Source organism: Mauremys mutica, chromosome 6 (assembly GCF_020497125.1).
Source record: "Mauremys mutica isolate MM-2020 ecotype Southern chromosome 6, ASM2049712v1, whole genome shotgun sequence".
NCBI classification, from domain to species: domain Eukaryota; kingdom Metazoa; phylum Chordata; order Testudines; family Geoemydidae; genus Mauremys; species Mauremys mutica.
Window position 1 is genome coordinate 56,814,377 of NC_059077.1, and position 21,002 is coordinate 56,835,378.

General features: G+C 37.6%; 1 protein-coding gene across 1 annotated transcript in view; it reads right to left on the reverse strand.

Moving 5' to 3' along the window:
- FAM172A (family with sequence similarity 172 member A) overlaps positions 1–21,002 on the reverse strand; it is a 340,598-nt gene that overhangs the window by 300,249 nt on the left and 19,347 nt on the right. The window contains 4 exon segments of the mRNA XM_045022184.1: positions 2,403–2,503; positions 6,871–6,972; positions 11,062–11,185; positions 12,233–12,271. Coding sequence (XP_044878119.1) covers positions 2,403–2,503; positions 6,871–6,972; positions 11,062–11,167 — 309 coding nt within the window. The 5' untranslated portion in view covers positions 11,168–11,185; positions 12,233–12,271.

Consider the following 21,002-nt stretch of genomic DNA (forward strand, 5'->3'; position numbering starts at 1 on the left):
TGGTTGAAAAGCTGATGGCCTTTGGACACGGCAGGTAAACAAACCGGCCCGGACCACCAGGGGCTTTCCCTGAACAAGCGGCGGACCGACTTTGAGAAGCACTGTACTAGAATGCAAAATTAAAATCAAGACAGAATTTTAAAAATATGGAATTGTATCACATGATTATGTAATACAAGGATGATTTTAACACTTCAAAAGGATTGATTATGTTTTCCACTCAAGGCTATGCTATTCATAAGTGATGAACATTCTTCTATATCATGATGAAAAATTCTACATTCTTTGTAGATCCATGGCATATTCTTGACATATTAACTAAATTCAGAAAAATATTCCACCACTCTTGATTTATTTTATGCTATCTCAGTAAAGGGAGGTGGTAGTGTAACCAAATTTTTAATACATATTATTTAGGTAATCCCACAGAAATTTTCTGATATAGGTTTTCTGTAATTTACATTTCTCTGCCATATAAATTAGGTGTTTTTCTTGCATGATGGTGCACTATTTATGTTACATAAAACAAATACTATGTATATTTGAGGGGGGGGTATGTGCATACATATCCTTTTTAACTCCTGTATCCTCTTCCCCTTCCTCTCCATTCCTCAGTTTCTATAGGAAGGGCATCCTTCCTTTCTGCACATTGTCTAGACTTGTCCCAAATGCTACACCCAGCAATCTCTACTTTGACTGTATTTAGCTCCTCAGATCACACTTCATTCATTCTACCATGGCTCAGTCAGAGGAAGTGGAGTATTGTCTATGCTATCCAATCAATCGGGTACAGGAGCAGACAATCACTTCTGTGACTAGTGCTCTCTACCCTTTGCTTGAGCCCGCTTAGTCAATAGCTACAGAATTTCTCAGAATATACAAAAATCCAGTTATAATTAGAAAACATCCTATAATTATATATGTGTGTGTGTGTGTGTGTGTTCAATCTTAATAAATATACCCTTGGCACCATCACAAGCAGCAGAGAATTAAAAAAAAACTGATACATTTAAGTACATTTCTCATTATGCAGTCACAGAAACCAGTTCAAGATAATTTACACTATTTATTTTGGCACAGTTGGTTGTGGGCTGTTGTGTTTAATATTTTAATGTGGTTACACTTGAACAGAAAGGAAATTTCAAAAAGACAAAATGTTTTCTAAATATGTTCACAATCAAATACATCCCTCAGTAATTTGAGTTAAGTTTACAGAAAGAGGAAATGAAGACCAAAGCATTTCAAAAAATGGGCCTGATCCCACAGTCAGGCAAAATGGCCAATGAATGAGGAGCAGAGGCAAAGGTTGATCACAGGTTTTTTGTTGGTAGTGCCATGGTCCCTCTCAAGAATGGACAACAAGAGAAAGTCTCTGAGAAAGCAGTACCAATTTGTGCATCAAAGAATTCCTTTTCAGGAAAGGTCTCCAAAAGCCACTGACTACAGCAGGACCAACGTACTGACAGGTCACTGTGCTCAAACTGCTCTCTGCTATTGAGCAGGAACAATCAGGGCAGAGCAGTACCGACCCAGACATGCATGTTCTTACAGCCCCTGTGGCCAGAAGTATCCTTTCATGTCAACTCAATGCTACAGCTTCCCATGCATAAGAAGTAGGACACAAACTGGAAGGCCACTTTCTTGCACAACTGAAAGAGGTATTATACACTCCAGAGCAAATTAACCACATCTCTATAGAATACTTCAGTAAGCAAAGGGAAAGAAAATAACATTGAAGCATCCTATTCCAAACTATCCTGACAGAAAGTAAAAGTTTTGGAAAAAACATTTGCCAAAACAAAAATGGTCAAATCCAAACATTTATTTTAGCAAGCCTGATCGCTCTCTCTACCAGCTGAAGACAAGAAGAGAAATCAACAGATTCAGCTAATATGTCCCTTCCATATGGAAAATGATGTCACAAGAATTTAGTACCTATGCTTTGGCTGGTGGAGAGGAAAGTTAGAGAAATTATGTATTTTTTTAAAAGCTATTCATAAGATATAAAAAAGACTCTTTTCTGTTCGTTTGCAGTGTTGTTGTAGCAGCGTTGGTCCCAGATATTAGAGACACAAGGTGGCTGACATAATATCTTTTATTGGGCCAACTTCTGTTGGTGAAAGAAAGACTTTCACCCACCTTGTCTCTTTTCTGTTTGTACCATCCAAACTATATTCTACTTTAAACACAAAAGAGAGTCAAAAGATGTAGTCCAGGACTTAAACTGCAACACTATAAATTATACAGTAAATAATTTAAATTACTGTTAGAGCATTAAAATGCAGAACATTTTTTTAAAGATTAAGTAGCAATTACATTTCTACCTATATTTTAATACACAGAAGAAAACTACAGCACACATAGTGTGTACACCCACACACACACACACACACAACATATACCTCTCCAAGAGCTTCGTAGCGTTTTTGGTTCCATCTATGCAAATCTTCACGGTAGTTAAAAACAAATGGCTCCCCAGTTTTTATATGCCTTAATTGCCCCTCTATAAAAGAAACAATAATATTAGATTTAAATATACATTTTAAGAGTTTTAAAAGCAGAGGTAACAATTCACTGTTGAAAGCAAAAGACAATGTCCATCTGAAAGCAGAACCGCTTTCATTCATATACCACATTATTCTTTCTCCCTCCTCAATTACAATGTAGGGCACTTAAACCAAATGGACCGCAGCAAGACCACCATCACATTCACTTCTAGTTCACATTCACCTCTGAATCAAGTGAAGCACAAACGGTGACATATTGAGCTTTAAGCCCAAATTTCAGCCTGGCAACTTGTTATACAGCTAATATTTGTGTCCCTAAAAGTATGCCCCAAAATGAAGAATTAGCAGCTGAATGGTACAAATCAGATTGTTAGCTAACCAACCAGGTAATTATATACCAACTATTAATCATTTGTACTCAATTAAATTGCACATGCAAAAAGCGTGAGTGGCACATTGCAATGCAAAAAGGAAAAGAATTTTTGAAAATTAAGCTCTTAATCTCTAAAACAGTTTCAGTTACAAGTCAAATGCCTTAGCACCCCGATGGAATGAAGCGGGGGGACTTTAGTTCAGGACACACCTTGGAACTCTTGCACCTTGAGCTAATAGTAGAAAAATGAGCAGCATGTCGAAGAAGAACGTGCACACCACAGCAATTTTTTTTGTACAGCAACATTACAGTCTCTTAGCTTCATAGCTGAAGAACAGTAGCACATTCAGCTACAGATGAAGGAAGGGATTAGATGGAGATGACTGAGGAATAAAAAGGCATCCCACAAAGACTGGGGTAGGGAGAAGTATATCAGATATTTTACCAGTTATATTTCAACTTATTAGCCAAAATAAAAAACATAAAATGTTATGGCCCCACAAAGGGTGGTACAAAGTTGTGTTTAACAAGAGAAATGACTAAAAACAACCATATCTAAGCATATTATCCTAAAATGTTGAACTATCTGAAGGACAGAAGCATGGTTTATTAGCAGACTTTTTCCTCCTCTGCAACATGAAGACAAAGACATTAACTCAGCTGATATCTCCTTGTGAATTCTAAGCTTTGATAACATTTTCATGCACAGAATTCTTTATTTAAAAGAAGATTAGTTCTGAAAACTCCTGAAGTGGCAAACAAAATATTTGAGAGCTTTCTGTTGTCTTCAGTGTTTATAAACCTGCTTATAAACCTGCCCATTTAATAATAGAAGAGATTTGACTTTCTCAGCTCTTCCATTACCTTAGTTTCACTATATTTTTCCAATTACTAACCTCCAGGGAAATGTTCCTTCCCAAGTTCATATCCAATATCTCAGGTCCCAATATCCCTCTCTCCATGGAATCATCACCATTCTCTAAAACTTCTACATTTTTTAAATTTCTAGGCTCAGTTGTTGCTTCTTAGCTAGTTACTATTTAGTATAGCTTGTTTTAAAGCAGGTTACCGATGAAGTTCTGATCTTCCTAAGGAATAATAGCAAATATCTAGTAAGAACTGTAGTTTATTTTCAAGTATTCCTAAAATGTTTGGAACCCTCATCTTCTCAAATTCTACAAAGCAGAAAATAAAACCGCTTACTTACTTCTCCTTCACAAATAGAAACATACAGATTATGACATAAAAATGCACTATAGTACATATAAATTATAAATATCAGAGCAAAACATATCCCTCTTTGGCAATACCCTAACTAGAAGCATATTCTATAGGGTTTGTTACTCCCTACGGAAGTCACTCAGGCTATTACATTAGTGATGGAACTTTTAATAATATAATTCTAAACCATCATCCCCCCCATCCAGATTTCAGCCCCTCTCTTTTTAGAAACCACATGTGCACCATTAACTCTGAAGTCAGTAGAGCCGACAGACAATAGTAGAGGCTGTACGTATCTTAAAAAAAAAACAAACTGAAAAGTGACAGAGTTAACCCCTCCAATCAAAGAATGAGCATCACTTTCATGACACTTTTAGTCTCTAAGTACCTTCCTTTGAAAGCCATCAGGATATTAAAAAGCTAAGTGTTGCATAAATGACTATCATTTAAAGGAAAGCTTTTTTTTTCTCCTTAAACGTGGAAGGTGTAAAAAAGACAGCATTAGAAACTAAAGTTCTCTATTCACAGAAAAGGCACTGCATGGCAATAGGAGTGTAAACTTCCCAGTCTGCCCTACTACGGGTTTCAAACAATTTTGTAGGGACCCCTTCTGGGAATCTGATATTTTTTTAGCCTCCATGCCTATTCAACCCTTTATTTCTCATCTGAGATTGATAATATGGGTACCAACTGTGATGATGGATTTTATAATGTAGATATTAGACAATTATAAAAACCATCAACTTATTTAACATACATCACCAAATAGATGGTGGTAACTTGTGGTCTCTACTAACGTAGCCTGGATTCAAACTTGTGACCTATAGTAAAAGACAGCATCCCATTGCTAATTCAGAGATTTATCCTGTTTTCCCAGAGAATGCCCTTCTGTAAGAACTATTTTCCCACCAGCAGACATGGAATTTTCAAGTTTAACTCAAATGCATAAATTGCTATCTAAATTATTAATAATACAGTAGTAGTTGTCTCCATCAATGAGTGAATTGAGTCTGTAAGTAAAATATCACTATTGGTAGGGACATCAATTTAATTTTAAATGTTAAAAATAAATCGCTTTAGAAATTTTTGTATCAAATTTCATAATGAAAGAAAGGAAGTTGGAACAATCTATTTACGTATATATTGTACAAATCTAAATGATGGAACAGCGTGTTAGACCAAGGACTGTTTGACAATTCTACAAAATTTGAAATTACTTAGCTAGATTTCCAAGAGCATTATTGTGACACTGGTAGGCTAGATGCAAGCTCTTGCCCAGGCTGCAGGCATTAACTAAGAACTGACAACATCATAGCTGGAAACCAGATCAGGTCACCTGTATGTTGGTTTTGCTTGTATGTTGCTGCATGCATTAATCTCACTTATAATATCTATATCCCATGTTATAAGGTAATATTTAAATGTTATGGTCTAACTGTAAAAGCGTTTGCTCTGAAATGGTAAACCCGAACAGTCAGGAGAGAAACATCCTGACTATCACTACAAAAGTTTTTTTTCTCCTGCTGATAATAGCCCACCTTAATCGATTAGTCTCAGAGTTGGTATGGCAACACCCATTTTTTCCATGGTGTGTGTGTGTGTGTGTGTGTGTGTGTGTGTGTGTGTGTGTGTGTGTGTGTGTGTGTGTGTGTGTGTGTGTGTGTGTGTGTGTGTGTGCCCACACACCCCTACCTTCCTACTGTATTTTCCACTGCATGCATCTGATGAAGTGGGCTTTAGCCTGTGAAAGCTTATGCTCAAATAAATTTGTTAGTCTCTAAGGTGCCACAAGTACTCCTCGTTCTTTTTGCTGATACAGACTAACACAGCTACCACTCTGAAACCTATTACCAAGTATGAAATACTAGTTTGCCACAGGAGGTGTTATCTCCCACCCAACAGAATAAGGCCCATAGATACCAGAAGAACCATTGTGGACTCATTGCGGAAATGACTTTGTTTATTGCTCCCCCCACACGCATGAAGAGCGACGTGCATGTGAACTTGTCCGATCATCTTGAGCTCTGGGGGAAATAAATAAAAATCCCTGACATGAAGAACATCTTTTTGGCTGTTTGAACTCTGAAGGGCCAGAGATTCTAAACTGAAGCCAGAGATCCCCAGGGGTTGCCTCCTGAGTCTCCCCGAAAGACACTTTGATCACAACAACTATGTCACTCTTAGGAGTTAGATGGTAACTCACTTGCGTGTATATGTTTGCTTGCTTTAACTTGTAAATAACTCTCTAATTTCTTTTTCCTAGTTAATGTCACGTAGTTTATTACAGGATTGGCTACAAGTGTTGGCTTTGGTACAAGATCTAGGGTACCAACTGATCTGTGATAAGTGACTGGTCTCCTGGGACTGGAAGCAACCTGAATGTGGTGTGTTTTTTGGTGTAAGTGACTATTTATCACTAAGTCTGGTTTGTCTCGGTGACAAGACAGTCCCCTTAGACTCTGTCTATCTGTGATTCCATGGTAAGACTGTAATAGTGATCCAGGAGTTCATATTTGTTACTGTCTTGGTAAAATCTAATTATAGAACACACCACCAGTTTGAGATGTTTGCCCTATTTCTGACAGTCTGCTCTGAGGTAGGCACTCGTGGTCATGAGCCACTCCAGACAGCGCAATAGTTATATTTAAGGATAAAACTTTATTTCGTAACAGAAAACTATGAAATTCTAGCAAGGCTATCCATTTTCTAATAATCTATTAATATTATACAATTTCTAAGTAGAATCTTCACAAAGTACATTCTACTTACTTTCATTAAAGGCATACTCAAATCCTTCAAGTGTATCGGGAAACTCAAGTGGTGGCTCATCTTTTTTCATCAGTTCATCCAAGTCTATTCTAGACAATAAATCTAAAAAGAAAAACACAGCATTGTATGCCTGGTTTATTTTAACAAGCATATTGACAAAAATGTTTTATTTATTGCTTTGATAGGGTGGGTATAATTAATTATGTCTAGTCCTCTCTTTCTGAGAGATCCCACTGAGTAAGGTTAGACAATTTTTTATCCACTCCCAAAGGACATCTTGTGGGGTTCCACAAGGTTCAATGACTGTCTATACAGACTGTGGTATCTGAGGGCTTATCTTCACTACCGAGGTAAGTCAACCTAAGTTACGCTACTCCAGCTACATGAATAACATAGCTGGAGTTGACAAAGCGTAGGTCGACTTACCCAGGTATCTTCACTGTGCTGCATCGATGGGAGACACTCTCTGGTCAACTTACCTTACTCTTCTCGGGGAGCTAGAGTACTGGAGTCGACCGGAGAGCACTCTGTCACGGATTTAGTGGGTCTTCACTAGACCCGCTAAATTGACACCCGCTGCATTGATTGCAACAGCGTCAATCTCCTTGGTAGTGAAGACGAGCCCTGAATAACTGTAAGACCATTAGAGAAGACTGTAAAATGTTTTTGGAAACCGCATGCCAACAATTCATCTCTATCTCTCTTCTACCCCAGATCTGGGTAATACAGTCTCAAGGGAGTTTCTTTTAAGCTCAGTTGAGGTGGGAGATTAAAGTAAAGTGTCTGAAAAATTTGGCATGAGTTCTTTCTGCCCCTTATACTGCGGAAAGGTTGGAGAGGAAGGAGAAGAGGTCCTTTGTCAAAGATGGATGGATTTTGTTTTGTTTTTTAAAAATCCTTCTCTGCTTTTACAGCACCAGGTTGCAGCAGTGACCAAGACAGCAATGTCCAAGAGAGCCAACTGTACTTGGCTAGGAAGGAGGGCTGTCAAGCGATGAAAAAAAGTATCGCGATTAATCACGTGATAAATTGCACTGTTAAATAATAGAATACCATTTATTTAAATATTTTTGGATATTTTCTACATTTTCAAATATATTGATTTTCTATTACAATGCAGCATAGGAAGTGTATTACAAATATTAGTAAAAAACAAAATAAATAGTATTTTTCAATTCACCTAATACAAGTACTGTAGTGCAACCATGAAAGTTAAATTTACAAATGTAGAATTATGTACAAAAAATAACTGCATTAAAAAATAAAACAATATAAAAGTTTAGAGCCTACATGGCCGATCAGTCCTACTTCAGCCAATCACTCAGACAAACAAGTTTGATTATAATTTGCAGGAGATAATGCTGCCCACTTCCTTTTTACCATGTCACCTGAAAGTGAGAAAAAACATTCACATGACACTGTTGTAGCTGGCGTCGCAAGACATTTATGTGCCAGATGTGCTAAAGATTCATATATCCTTTCAGGCTTCAGCCACCATTCCAAAGGACATGCATCCATGCTGATGGCAGGTTCTGCTCGAGAATGATCCAAAGCAAAGTGGCCCGACACATGTTCATTTTCAGCATTTGACTCAGATGCCAGCAGCAGAAGGTTGAGTTTCTTTTTTGGTGGTTAGGGTTCTATAGTTTCCGTTGCTCTTTTAAGACTTCTGAAACCATGCTTCATATCTCGTCCCTCTCAGATTTTGTACAACACTTCAGATTCTTAACCCTTAAGTCGAGTGCTGTAGCTATTTTTAGAAATCCCACATTGGTACCCTCTTTGCATTTTGTCAAATCTGCTGTGAAACTGTTCTTAAAAAAAACGTGCTGGATCGTCATCCGAGACTGCTATAACATGAAATATATGGCAGAATGCAGGTAAAACAGAACAGGAGACATACAATTCTCTTCCTAAGGAATTCAGTCACAAATTTAATTAGCGTATTTTTTTTTAAATGAGCATCAGCAGCATGGAAATGTGTCCTCTGGAATGGTGGCCAAAGCATGAAGGTGCATACGAACGTTTAACATATCTGCCATGTAACTACCTTGCAATGCCAGCTATAAAAGTGCCATGCAAATGCCTGTTCTCACTTTCAGGTGACATTGTAAATAAGTAGCGGGCACAAACATAAGCAAACTTGTTTGTTTTAGTGATTGGCTGAACAAGAAGTAGGACTGAGTGGACTTTTAAGCTCTAAAGTTTTACATTGTTTTGTTTTTGAGTGCAGTTATGTAACAAAAAAATCTACATTTGTAGGTTACAGATTCACAATAAAGAGATTGCTCTACAGTACTTGTATGAGGTGAATTGAAAAATACTGTTTCATTTTTACAGTGCAAATATTTGTAATAAAAAAATAAAGTGAGCACTACACTTCGTATTCTGTGTAGATAGAAATCAATTCAAAAATGCAGAAAAACATGAAAAAATATTTAATAAATTTCAATTGGTATTCTATTGTTTAACAGTTGATTAATCGTGATTAATTTTTTTGAGTTAATCACGTGAGTTAACTGCGATTTATCGACAGCCCTACTGGAAAGGGGTGTCCATTTCTCTCAGAATTGAACTCCATGACAGTTCTCACACTTCTGTAATTTGCTCTGCTTGGAGGGTAGCTCCAAGAAGACTACACAGATGTTTCAGTAAGTGCAGAAAAGCACAGCCCACTTCTTAACAGTGTGGGTCACATGGAGCACATTACATTTGTTCCATATTCAGGACTAGCTTCCTACTGGTGGCAAGGGCAATTCAAAGTAGTAATCTACAAAGCCACACTTGGCCTGGGTTCTTGCTACTTAGATGACTGCTCTCTTCCTAGGTACCCTCTTGACATAGCTAAGAAAAGCTGAGTTACTACTGTTTACTGTCCTTAGATGTGAGCTTTTGGGAGCTCTGGTTAATCATTCTAGGCAGAGGGCCTTGACTCTGGAACTCATCTCCATGTTGGTTCACTAGAGTTTAAGTTTGATGACCAGCAGGAGATAGTCTAAGACTTAATATCTATTCACTAAATCATGTGAAGTATACAACTTTCTAACACTGATAACTTCATCATTTGGAATATTCCAAGACACATCGCTTTAATTAAGATTAAGTCAATGATAAGTCTGAAGACAAGTTTTAGTTTTCTGAGTGGAGAAAATAAATTACCTGTAAATTTTTAAACTGTCAAAAATACTATCATCTCTGATAAATGACAAAATGGAATTTCACCAAACCTTTCCTCAAAAATGCACCTTTATACTGAGCAACAGCAAGAGAACATAGTTTTACTGAAAGGTCTCAAAAGCACAGGCTTATAATAGAAGTGTGTATTCTACAATAATCATTTCACAAAAGGTAAATTTCTGTCAATGCATTTGTAGACATCCAATTTTAACACTGGTGTTTCAAAATGTACTTTTATTTCCTCTGTAGATAATAATGGTATAATGCAAGAACTTGCAATGTGTGCTTACCTCCAGTGCAACAGAAATTATGTCAAATCTCCAGAAATCCAGTCTTTTTGTCAAATGAGTTGTGGGACTAATCTATCCTATGTACTTCCAGACTCGAAAAATACTATCTAGAAGAGGACTACAGTTAATTAGCCCTGAACAAAAAGTATTTTATCCATTAAACTATTTAGATCCTATTCCTACTGTTATTTGTTTTGTTGAAATACACACGAGTCTATAATTGTACAGTTGGTTCACTTGGATTAGTGCCTTATAAATATATTTCCTAACACTGTGTAGTTAAAGAGGTTTTTAATACTGTAAATAGTTATTCAGCAATAAAACATCAGTAGTATAAAGTTGACATAATATTCCTCCCCGGTGGCTTTGAAAAATAAGAACACCTAAATTACATGAATTGTCTTCTCGAAGGATAATTTCTGCAAACAAACTTATAAACAGGTTATTCCATTACTGACCACTAAGTTCAGTTTTCTTGTGCCTTCATCTGAAGCAACTGATACTGGACACTGTTAGAGACCGGATACTGCAGTAGATGGACCACCAGCCTAATCCATTTTAGTAATTCCCAGGACCCTAAAGCACAGCTACAACAAAGGAATTCTATTTCTATTTCCCTTTCCTTAATTTTAAATAAATGTCTCTGAAATAATTTATATATATACATACACATACATACACACACATACACATAAATACAAAAAGAAACCAAAGAAGTTTATACCTTTCAGTGCAGTAGTTTTTTCTTTTTCATCTGGGCCTCCTTGCTGGAGCTGTGCCATGTTTATCCAAATTGTCAACAAAATTAAAGCGATGAAGGAAAAGGACATCAATCTTCACAGGATGAGCTAAAAATCAATCATCAAAGTTAGGAACTAGCCAGTTCATTGATCTCTGCTTACTAGATATCACATGTTATCATGCATACCATTAAAATATAATTATATATAAATGATTTCAAAAACAAGAGTTTTCTGCTGGAAAGAAAATTTAAAATACTATTCACAAAGATAAAGTTAGGGTTGATTTTTACACTTGCCTTGAGAAACCACTAATGCATTTATTAATCCACTAACAGCAATATTATACTTAAAAATATAACAACCTCATAAAAAATTAAGAAAAATAGTGTGGTCCCTTCATAAGCCCCCCTGCAATGATTGGTGAAGAATTCCATTTCACAGCGATAATGGTAAAGATTAGTTCATTAGAATCTAATTGATATTCTGTTACAGCCATTTCAATAGGTTAGAAGTGTGAACCTGTTGCTCTTCCAAATTGCATATGGTTTGTAATTATTGACGATCAATGTAAGAAATGGAAGATATAAACTAAAAGCATAAATGACCAACAGCAACCCCCAATCCAATTAGATTATTCCCACATTAAACTGCAGTTACAATTTATTTTCCTTAGTATACCCACGTAGGATTAGGTTTTGCTAAATTTACATACAGTGACTAGAGTTACATTACAGCAACCTAGTTTAAGACACAACAGCACTCAGAAAAATTAATCCAAATTAACTAATGGTGTGAATTTAAAGTGGATTAATTAAATTGCACTAAGCCCCAATGTAGATGCTCTTATAATTTAAATGGCCTGATTTCAGTGAATTCCGAATCCGATGTGAATTAAAATAAACCAAATTAAGGCCACTGTAATTTGGAATAGGAGTGTTCACATAGGGGTTTAAAGTGGTTTAACCAATCCACTTTAAATTCACACACTTAGTTAAATCAAATTAATTTTTCTGAGTATCCCCATGCAGACTTAGAAAGCTGCTTAGTACATCACTCATCACAATGTAGTTGTAACCTAAGCAGTGGCAATACAAACTGCTGTTACTCTTGACACTCTCTATTGCTCTCTTACTTATTCTATTACATTTTTACCTCCAAGTTGTTTTCCTTGTTGTGGCACAGCTGGTATACCTAAATCAAGATTATAAATTCCCAATTTAGTTTTCCTAATAAAAATTGAGAATTATAAGTCTGCATGACGAAAGGTAAACACTATTGAAAAATGCAGCCAACAAGTAGTTCGATATATTTGATATATATATTAGAACATAAGAATGACCCTACTGGCTCAGACCAAAGGTCCATCTAGCCTAGTATCCTGTCTTCTGACAGTGGCCAGTGCCAGGTGCCTCAGAGGGAATGAATAGAACAGGTAATCAGCAAGTGATCTATCCCTAGTCATCCATTCCCAGCTTCTGGCAAACAGAAGCTACAGACACCATCCCTGTTCATCCTGGCTAATAGCCACTGATGAACCTATCCTCCATGAACTTATTTAGTTCTTTTTTGAACCCTGTTATAGTCTTGGCCTTCACAACATCCTCTGGCAAGGAGTTCCACAGGTTGACTGTGCGTTGTGTGGAAAAAATACATTAATATGTGCACTTGACATCGTTTATTTGGCATTAATTTTCTGATGGGGGTTAGGTTACAGAGAATAAAGTGGCAGAAGGGTTTTACTGATGTGAATTGGACATATTTCGTAGCTCTTGAAAACCACTACTGTTTAAATATGGGTTTGCAAGAAATGGTTAGAGCTTAAGGTATATTCAAAACATCTCTTTCTGCAATTTTTTTCTGTGAACTACACAAAGCAATTATCATATCTTCTTGCCTTCTGCAATCCCAGAGAATCCATTATGTATTAATAAAACTATAAATAACATGTCATGTGTAATCTTTACCAAGTCACCATTTCAAAACAAAGAACACAGGAATATTTCTTGTGTACCCTGTTTACTCAGTATCTAGAAATTATAAAAAATAAGTGTCCAGTCACGCAGTATTCCTAGATTTATTTAGGATGAGAGATCATTAGCAGCAAAAGATAATTATATTTTTCCATTTTCAGTAGAGGACCTCAAACACTCAACTCTGTGACCTTTTCCCATCCACATGAATTTGACACTAGGGAGAATATCAACATAGCAACTCAGCTTTATTTTTTTAAATAAAGGACTGTGGGAGCATTGAACCCCTCCCATCCCCTCTTCTCTTCAGCTTTTTGGATTCTTGGTTACAAATTTCAATCACCATCCATTTAATTTATCCTTCTCCACAATACATCTTATCATGGCTGTGTTTCTATGAACCACATTTTTGTAGCAATTTGGAACAATTTCCAATATAGGTTTGCTAATTTTCCCTCCAAAGACTAATAGGATGAAGCCTGATATACTCCTAACTCCCTAAGACTTACATCTATAAAGTAGGAACCCCAAGATAATTTCCTTTCAGTTTTGGTAGGACACTGTGATACTAACTAGTTAACAGGGATATTTAATAAGCAAGCTAATGTTGGAAGGTTAAGGAGTTAATTTTATTTAAATAGCATAAAAGCTGACATATGTTCTGTTTTAGCAGATTTAGAATACTATGGCCTGGTCTACACTGGGGGGGTGGGGAAAGAGGGGAGTCGATGCAAGATACACAACTTCAGCTACTGGAATAGCATAGCTGAAGTCAACGAATCTTAGTTCGACTTACCTCCCGTCCTCACGGCGTGGGAACAACAGCCGCGGCTCCCCCGTCAACTCCGCTTCCGCCTCTCGCCCTGGTGGAGTTCCGGAGTCGACGGGAGCGCGTTCGGGGATTTATCGCATCTAGACGATACGCGATATAGCGATCTCCGATAGATCGATCGCTACCCGCCGATCCAGCGGGTAGTGTGGACGTACCCTATGGATATCATGCACTCATGGTCTTAGAGAAAAAGTAGTATCAAGGTAACATGTTTTGTTATATCTTCTGGTTTAAGGGGGGGGGGGAATCACATGCAACAATTTCAAAGGTTGTTATTTGTCAGCTAAAGAGTACATGAATTCTAAAAACTGATATTAGGTCCAGTAATTCATTAAGCAAGTATGACCTATGAGAGAACATTCTTCTTTGTTCTCACACATAAGACTGCTCAAACTCTACCACCATGCAGTGGCAGCACACTTCTAGTGCCTCTAAAACGTAAGGCTCCCACAACTCACCTCATCTTTTCTCCAGGACCCCAACTCAGATTCTGCACTTCTCCAATTCTGACACATTTCAACATGATTAACTAAACAAAACTAACAAAAGCTGCATGTTCTAGCAAACTTACATTTTTACTAGATAAAAATAATGCTGCACTCATAAAAGATGCTTAAACAATAATAAAACTAGGTAGAGAATTTTTTTGTTTTCCTGGAACATATCTTACCCAACCAAAATAATGTCAAGGAGGAAATGCCTAAATCAACAGTCAGAAAATCTGGTCTTGTTATTTGCAAGTGTTGCAAAACAGACTACTAAGCGAGAGTTAATTGAATATAAATTCTTGTCATTCATTAATATGTGCATTTGTAGCAAAGCAATGGTGACACCACACTATATGTAAATATCATTATGGCATTTGGAAAAAAATCATTTTAATGAACATCTAAGAAGTGGTAGAAACCAAACCACCTGATCAATGTGTCAACACATTTTAAAGAAACTACTTCAGACAGTGCAGCTTGTGATGTCTAGTTCTTTGTTCTCCCAGATCTCACCTACACAACAATTTGTAATCATATTTTAACACAGGTTAGTTAACACAATTACAGGTTGTAGATAAGTCCCTAAAGAATTGTTACTAGTCAGGAAAACAAATAAAATTTGTCATCTTTGAACATGGAGTGAATATTTTAAATTAAAAAACAAGTCAGGTAAATCAATGTAAAGTCAACACTAAGGGTAGCGCCATATGCAAAAGTTAGGTGAAAGACAGGACTCTGGGTACTTTGCTCCTACAGGTTCAGACTGGGTTCATCTACTAGGGCTAGGTCTACACTGGGGGGAGGGGGTGGAGTCGACCTAAGATGCGCAACTTCAGCTACGCGAATAGTGTAGCTGAAGTCGGCGTATCTTAGGTCGATTTACCTAGCCGTGAGGACGGCAGCAAGACGACCACTGCCGCTCCCCCGTCGACTCTGCTTCCACCTCTCGCGTGCGTGGTGGAGTTCCGGAGTTGACAGCAGAGCAATCGGGGATTGATTTTATCGCTTCTACATTAGACATGATAAATCAATCGCCAATAGATCGATCACTACCCGCCGATCCAGGGGGTAGTATAGACATACCCTAGGTGATGAGCCTGCCATTGAGGAAAGAATAGAAAACCTAGATGATCACCTGCCAACCTAGAAGCACAAGAGAACTCTGCTTTGAAAAAAAATACAATTTGCCAATGCTTTTCGACAAAAGTTAAAAAAAATGTAACCGCAACCACTGGAGGGAGGACTTGGTGTTAGAATGAGAATAAAACAAGCACGCAGTATTTTATGTATTGTTTTGGCTGAACATAGCATTTTGTTGAATCCTTCATTGATATTTGTTTAAATGACAAATGCAGGAAATTAGAAGAGAGGGTTACATTTCCTTTCTTTGAAAAACAGATGTTGATTCAACTAGGGTTTGTTGGTGCACAAATGAATAGTGGGAAAATTATAAAGCTGTCTGAATGGTTACTTATAGGCAAATGCAAGAATTCTAGGACTGAGTTTCAAGTCCTACTGATACCTAATAAGGCTGGACCATTTTTTAACTATTTGGTTCCTTGAAGTATAAATTCACAAATTTCACTAATTGTTTTGCATTAAATATTGAATTAGATTTTAAACAAATCTGTTCCTGCACAGATTCATGACTTAGATCATCCTTTCTACAAATGCTTTACATGTCCATTTTTGTCATGAAATGTAACAAGCACACCTCTGAATAAACAATAGTAACTATTCCACCTGCAAAAATATTTAAAAATAAGGTAGCTACTTTAGAAGCAGACTCATATTTATTTATACCTACATTGCTTTTCCATGCAGAACCAACAGATATTCCTCCCCCAAAGGATCCAATGCATATTCTACACCTCTTCACCCCCAATGCCTAGCAACACAGAATATAATTCAACATGAAATATATTTTGGTTTCATTGCTGCTAATAAATATTTTAGTAGTTTATCCAATATGGAGATCTAAGAGGACAATGTTTTCACCAGACTTCCATTAATGCCACAGCAGAAATGGGGGTAGGGTGGGGGGTCGTCCCCACAAAGAAATAGCTATTTGGACACAAAAAACACAGGTTTTGTACACAAGGGAATATGCCTACATATTTAACGTTAACATTTATGAAGTGGTACTTGAAATTTGGGTCATAGGCCTTGCAGAGATGTACAGTAGTGCTAGATTTCAAATCAAACAAGACACCCCACCGTTTGACTCCAACTACAAGTAAATAAACGTTTTCATTCTAGTTTCAATTATTCTTGCCTGTATAAATGTAGTTAGAGTGGCTGTCAAAGTTTAGCAAGTAGCATATGATTTTGGTCTGCATTTTACAGCAACCGAAATGAAGTAAATTCACTAATATTGTGTGAATATTCCTAATATAATTAATTACAGCCTTTTCAATTTCCTACAAGTGAAACATTTAAGAAGTCAAGTATTTTCAAGCAGCATGATTCTATCCAATTTATCTGACATAAAAACTCAACATAAATCAGCAGAATTCCTCAAACACATAGCTTCCTTAGAATACAGCGTAAGTACAGACCTGCTCTTTGCAAGCTGACACACTGAATGAACTGCAGGAGACAACATATAGCAGGGCTGGCCATATTTACTGACTGTCCGAGCTGCATACAAAAATCTTCACAAGTTCGAGAGATGACGCACACCTGCTGGGGCTTGGGGCTTCAGCCACACAGGAAGCGCCTGCCGGGGCTCATGACTTCAGCCATGCAGGAGGCGCCTGCCAGGGCTCGGGGCTTAGGGCTTAAGCCATGGTCCTGCTTAAGCCCCGAGCCCCAGCCGGTGCACCCTGCGAGGCTGAAGTCCCGATATCCTCCTCCCCACAGGGCAGAGGCCCCTAGTCCCACCACCCTGTCACAGGCCAGAAGCCCCAAGCTTCCTTTCCCCCTTCTCTCCCCCCATTCTTACTATTTGTTTTAATAATATGTTGGTTTTAAGAAGGCTTTCTGGTCACTGGACACCACTAGTTATAGACTCCTGAAGGGAAGAACCGCAGGTGCCTGTGCTCCAGTGGAACCTGCAGGTTAAGGATAGTAGATACACAGGAAACCGTAGCCCAAGTCCCAGTTTGAGAGTGGGAGAACTGCAAAATACCACAATAGGTAAAAGCATGAAGCTTAACTCCCAAGAGGATGCACTCAGAGAACCGAGAAAGAGGACACAGATGCAGCTAGCCTAATAACAGTGACCATCAAGACCATCACCAGATCAGGCATGCAAGAAAAGGATCCACTATGAAGTCTGCTATGGACAACACCTCACAGTTCAATTATACCATAACCGACACTTAGATATGATGATGGTATGGAAATGTCTAAGACAGATACCACAGAGTTTTACTGCACAATAAAACATGCAATTTAAGTGGTTTGTATTATTTAAATTATCCCAAACTAGGACTTATTTCAAACTTTGCCTTTCATATCTGTACATATTATATTTTTATTGCAAAATAATAAGCCTTTGGCCTACCAGAAGCTGCATCCAAAATACATCATCATAAGAGGTGAAAACAAAAACCCACAAAACAGTATGGTAAGATAGAAACTTAATGATTATGGATGGAGAGAAACATATTTGTCTCTATAGCTTTCATATATCACTGTCCTCTTCTAGATAAAGTTTAAGAAATGTAAATTTAATGCTTGTGACAAGCATTAGACTAATAGCCTGCGTGATCTGCGCCACTGTAGCCATAGTCTCAGAGGGGCTGGGAGTCCATGGTTCAGTTTCTTACCTTGAAGAGAGGGGGCTGCCCAAGAAATTCATTTTACTTTAAGCTATGGCCTAGTCACCTATGGAATATGCCTAATAAAAACAGTTAAAATTTTTCCAGGGGGTTGGGAGAAGAGATTAGGGGAGACAAAATGGACATGTAAAGCATTTGTAGAAAGTAAGGAATACAAACTTTACAGAGCATGATCATAAGGAACAGTAATTTAAGGAGAAAGGCAAGCAATTTACTGTGTTATGATACTATAATAGAGATTAGCCCTAAAAAGTTCTGCAATCAAAATAGGGATAATTTGGAGTTCTCTGGTTCTACCTATATCTACGTATTTATACTGCATCAATTACTGAAGCAGCTGGCTTCCTAAATCTACACATAATGGTCATAACAAAAATAATCTGTTTGTAAATTAGTATAAGAAAAATGTTTATATCATGTGCAGAATGTAGAGAAATATGATCTGTAGTGGTATAATGTGAGATTAGTCAAAGGGGTGTATAATGTATTATGGGCAACACAAATTTCAACATTTAGCAAACAAACAGATTTCAATAAAATCTGTACGATATTGCAAGATTGGTACATAAGAAAATTTCTCTTAAGTAAACAAGAATATGTGTTTAAAAATGAAAAAAGAAAAAAAACTTTGAGTGCTATAAAACCATTAGTGTCCACTGAGGTCAACTCTAATCCAAAAATCAACTTGGTCATCAATACCAAGAAAAACAAAATCACAACCAGAAATATGACAAGAATTTGAAGTACAAGCAACAGTGCATTCAGCAGCTCATCATTCCTTTGTGCCCCTCGACAGTTCTCAATTGAAAGGAAAGGGAATAGATAAAGAGGACTGAAAATTCCCTTAAAATTCTTCTAGCCATCTGAGATCCTTTGTGCTTTGATGAGGAGAGGAGACAAAACTTTGGAGACTCTAGATTTTTACACTTCTAATGCTCCTAGTATTTATTCTGTGGCAAAGAGATTGAGAAGGCTGTAAAAGGAGGGGGAAAGGAGAGAGAAAGTATATTTACAGAAGAAGACAAATAAAACATGCCCAAGCAGTACCTCCCATATCTACACTGCTATGTTTAACAGCATAATGTCCTCCCAGCTTCCGGGGCTTTTCCCGTGGCAGTGAAAGAGAGGAAGGCAGTGAGGAAAGGCTTTTCCCTGCCAGAGCCTTTCCCCTACACAATAAAAGGTTCCAGCAGTGAGAAGCTGTTGCCTTTCCCCTGCTGGAGCTTTTCACGGCTACATGCAGCACAAGTGTGGACACAGACTGCTTTTTTACTACAGCCTGTAGCTACACACACCCTACATGTAGTGTAGACAAGATCTTAGGAATATGTAGGTTTGGTGACAGGAGGGTGGGGGAGAATGAATTCCTGTAATGCCTCTCACCCCCATGTTGATGGGAGCAGATAGGTGTAAGGACCTAATAAATCCACCACTTGACCTCACTCATATCACTCCTTTCAAAATGAGAGGCACTCTGTAACTTAGGTGGTCCATGCTTGAAAGGCAATCAGGATCCCTTCCTGCCTATGGGAGGGGATATTGCTGCTCAAGGGCCTGAGGCAAAGCCCAAACAAACTCAATATAATGACCCCCCCCCCAATTGATTCAATGATCTATGGATGAGACACTCTAGTTGCACAAGCTGCAAAGGGATATTGCAAGGTAAAGGATGGCTCAAACTGCCTCTTGAAAAGGGACAGGGTGATATTGGCTTCTCAGAAAAAGAAGGTAAGGGAAAATAGAGGGCCAAACAGATGCGATGGTATGGAGGCTTAACTGAACAAAGCCTCAGAACTTTTTAAATGTCTGCACATCACTAGTTATCACTTTACTCTTATCCCATTAATTAACATATGACAGAGTGAAATAGCCAGAAAAGGGTTAAGGGCTACCTGCTTGTGACATGACCCAGCAGGGGACTATATGTCCTCCTTCCAATACCGAGACACAACAAGGGAACGGTCTCTGGGGACTGAAGCATACTTTCGTTAATGGAATTATTGTTTTTGTGTAGCTCCTGAGGTTTGTGTTCGACCAACAGGTTATGTACCGAGGCAAGGACCCTGAGACCAAACTCAGATGTGGCACTGATTCTTTTCTGGGCTGGTGAGACAACCAACCAACTTACACACTCAAACACAATTATAATGAAACCCATGCTTCTTGGTCATAACCCAGTAAAAATATATTCTAAACTAGATAAGTACAATAGTACTATACACTAAAACAGTGGCTCTGAAACTTTCCAGATGACTGTATACCTTCCAGGAGTCTGATTTGTCTTGCATACCCCCAAGTTTCACCTGAGTTATAAACTACTTGCTTACAAAATCAGACCTAAAAATACAAAAAAGTGTCACAGCACGCTACTACTGAAAAAAATCGCTTACTTTCTCATATTTACCATATAATTATAAAATAAATCATTTGGAATATAAATAATGTACTTACATTTCAGTGTGTAGTATATACAGCAGTATAAACAAGTCATTTTCTGTATGAAATTTTAGTTTGCACTGACTGCACTAGTGTTGTTTATGTAGCCTGTTATAAAACTAGGCAAATATCTCGATGAGTTGACGTACCCCCTGGAAGACCTCTGTGTACCCTCAGGAGTACACAAACTCCTGATTGAGAACCACTGCACTAAACTGTACATTAATACAAATGCATGTCATTAAAAAAAAGCTAAAAATGTCATTTTAATTTTAGATCTTCTAGAGAGAAGTTGCATCTCAAAATGCTGAAGCTATTGTTGCCAAAACATTGATTTGGGGATTGTGCTATAATTATTTTAATGGACATTCGTTATGTCACAACAAGTGAGTTGTGAAGGTAGGGTTGCCA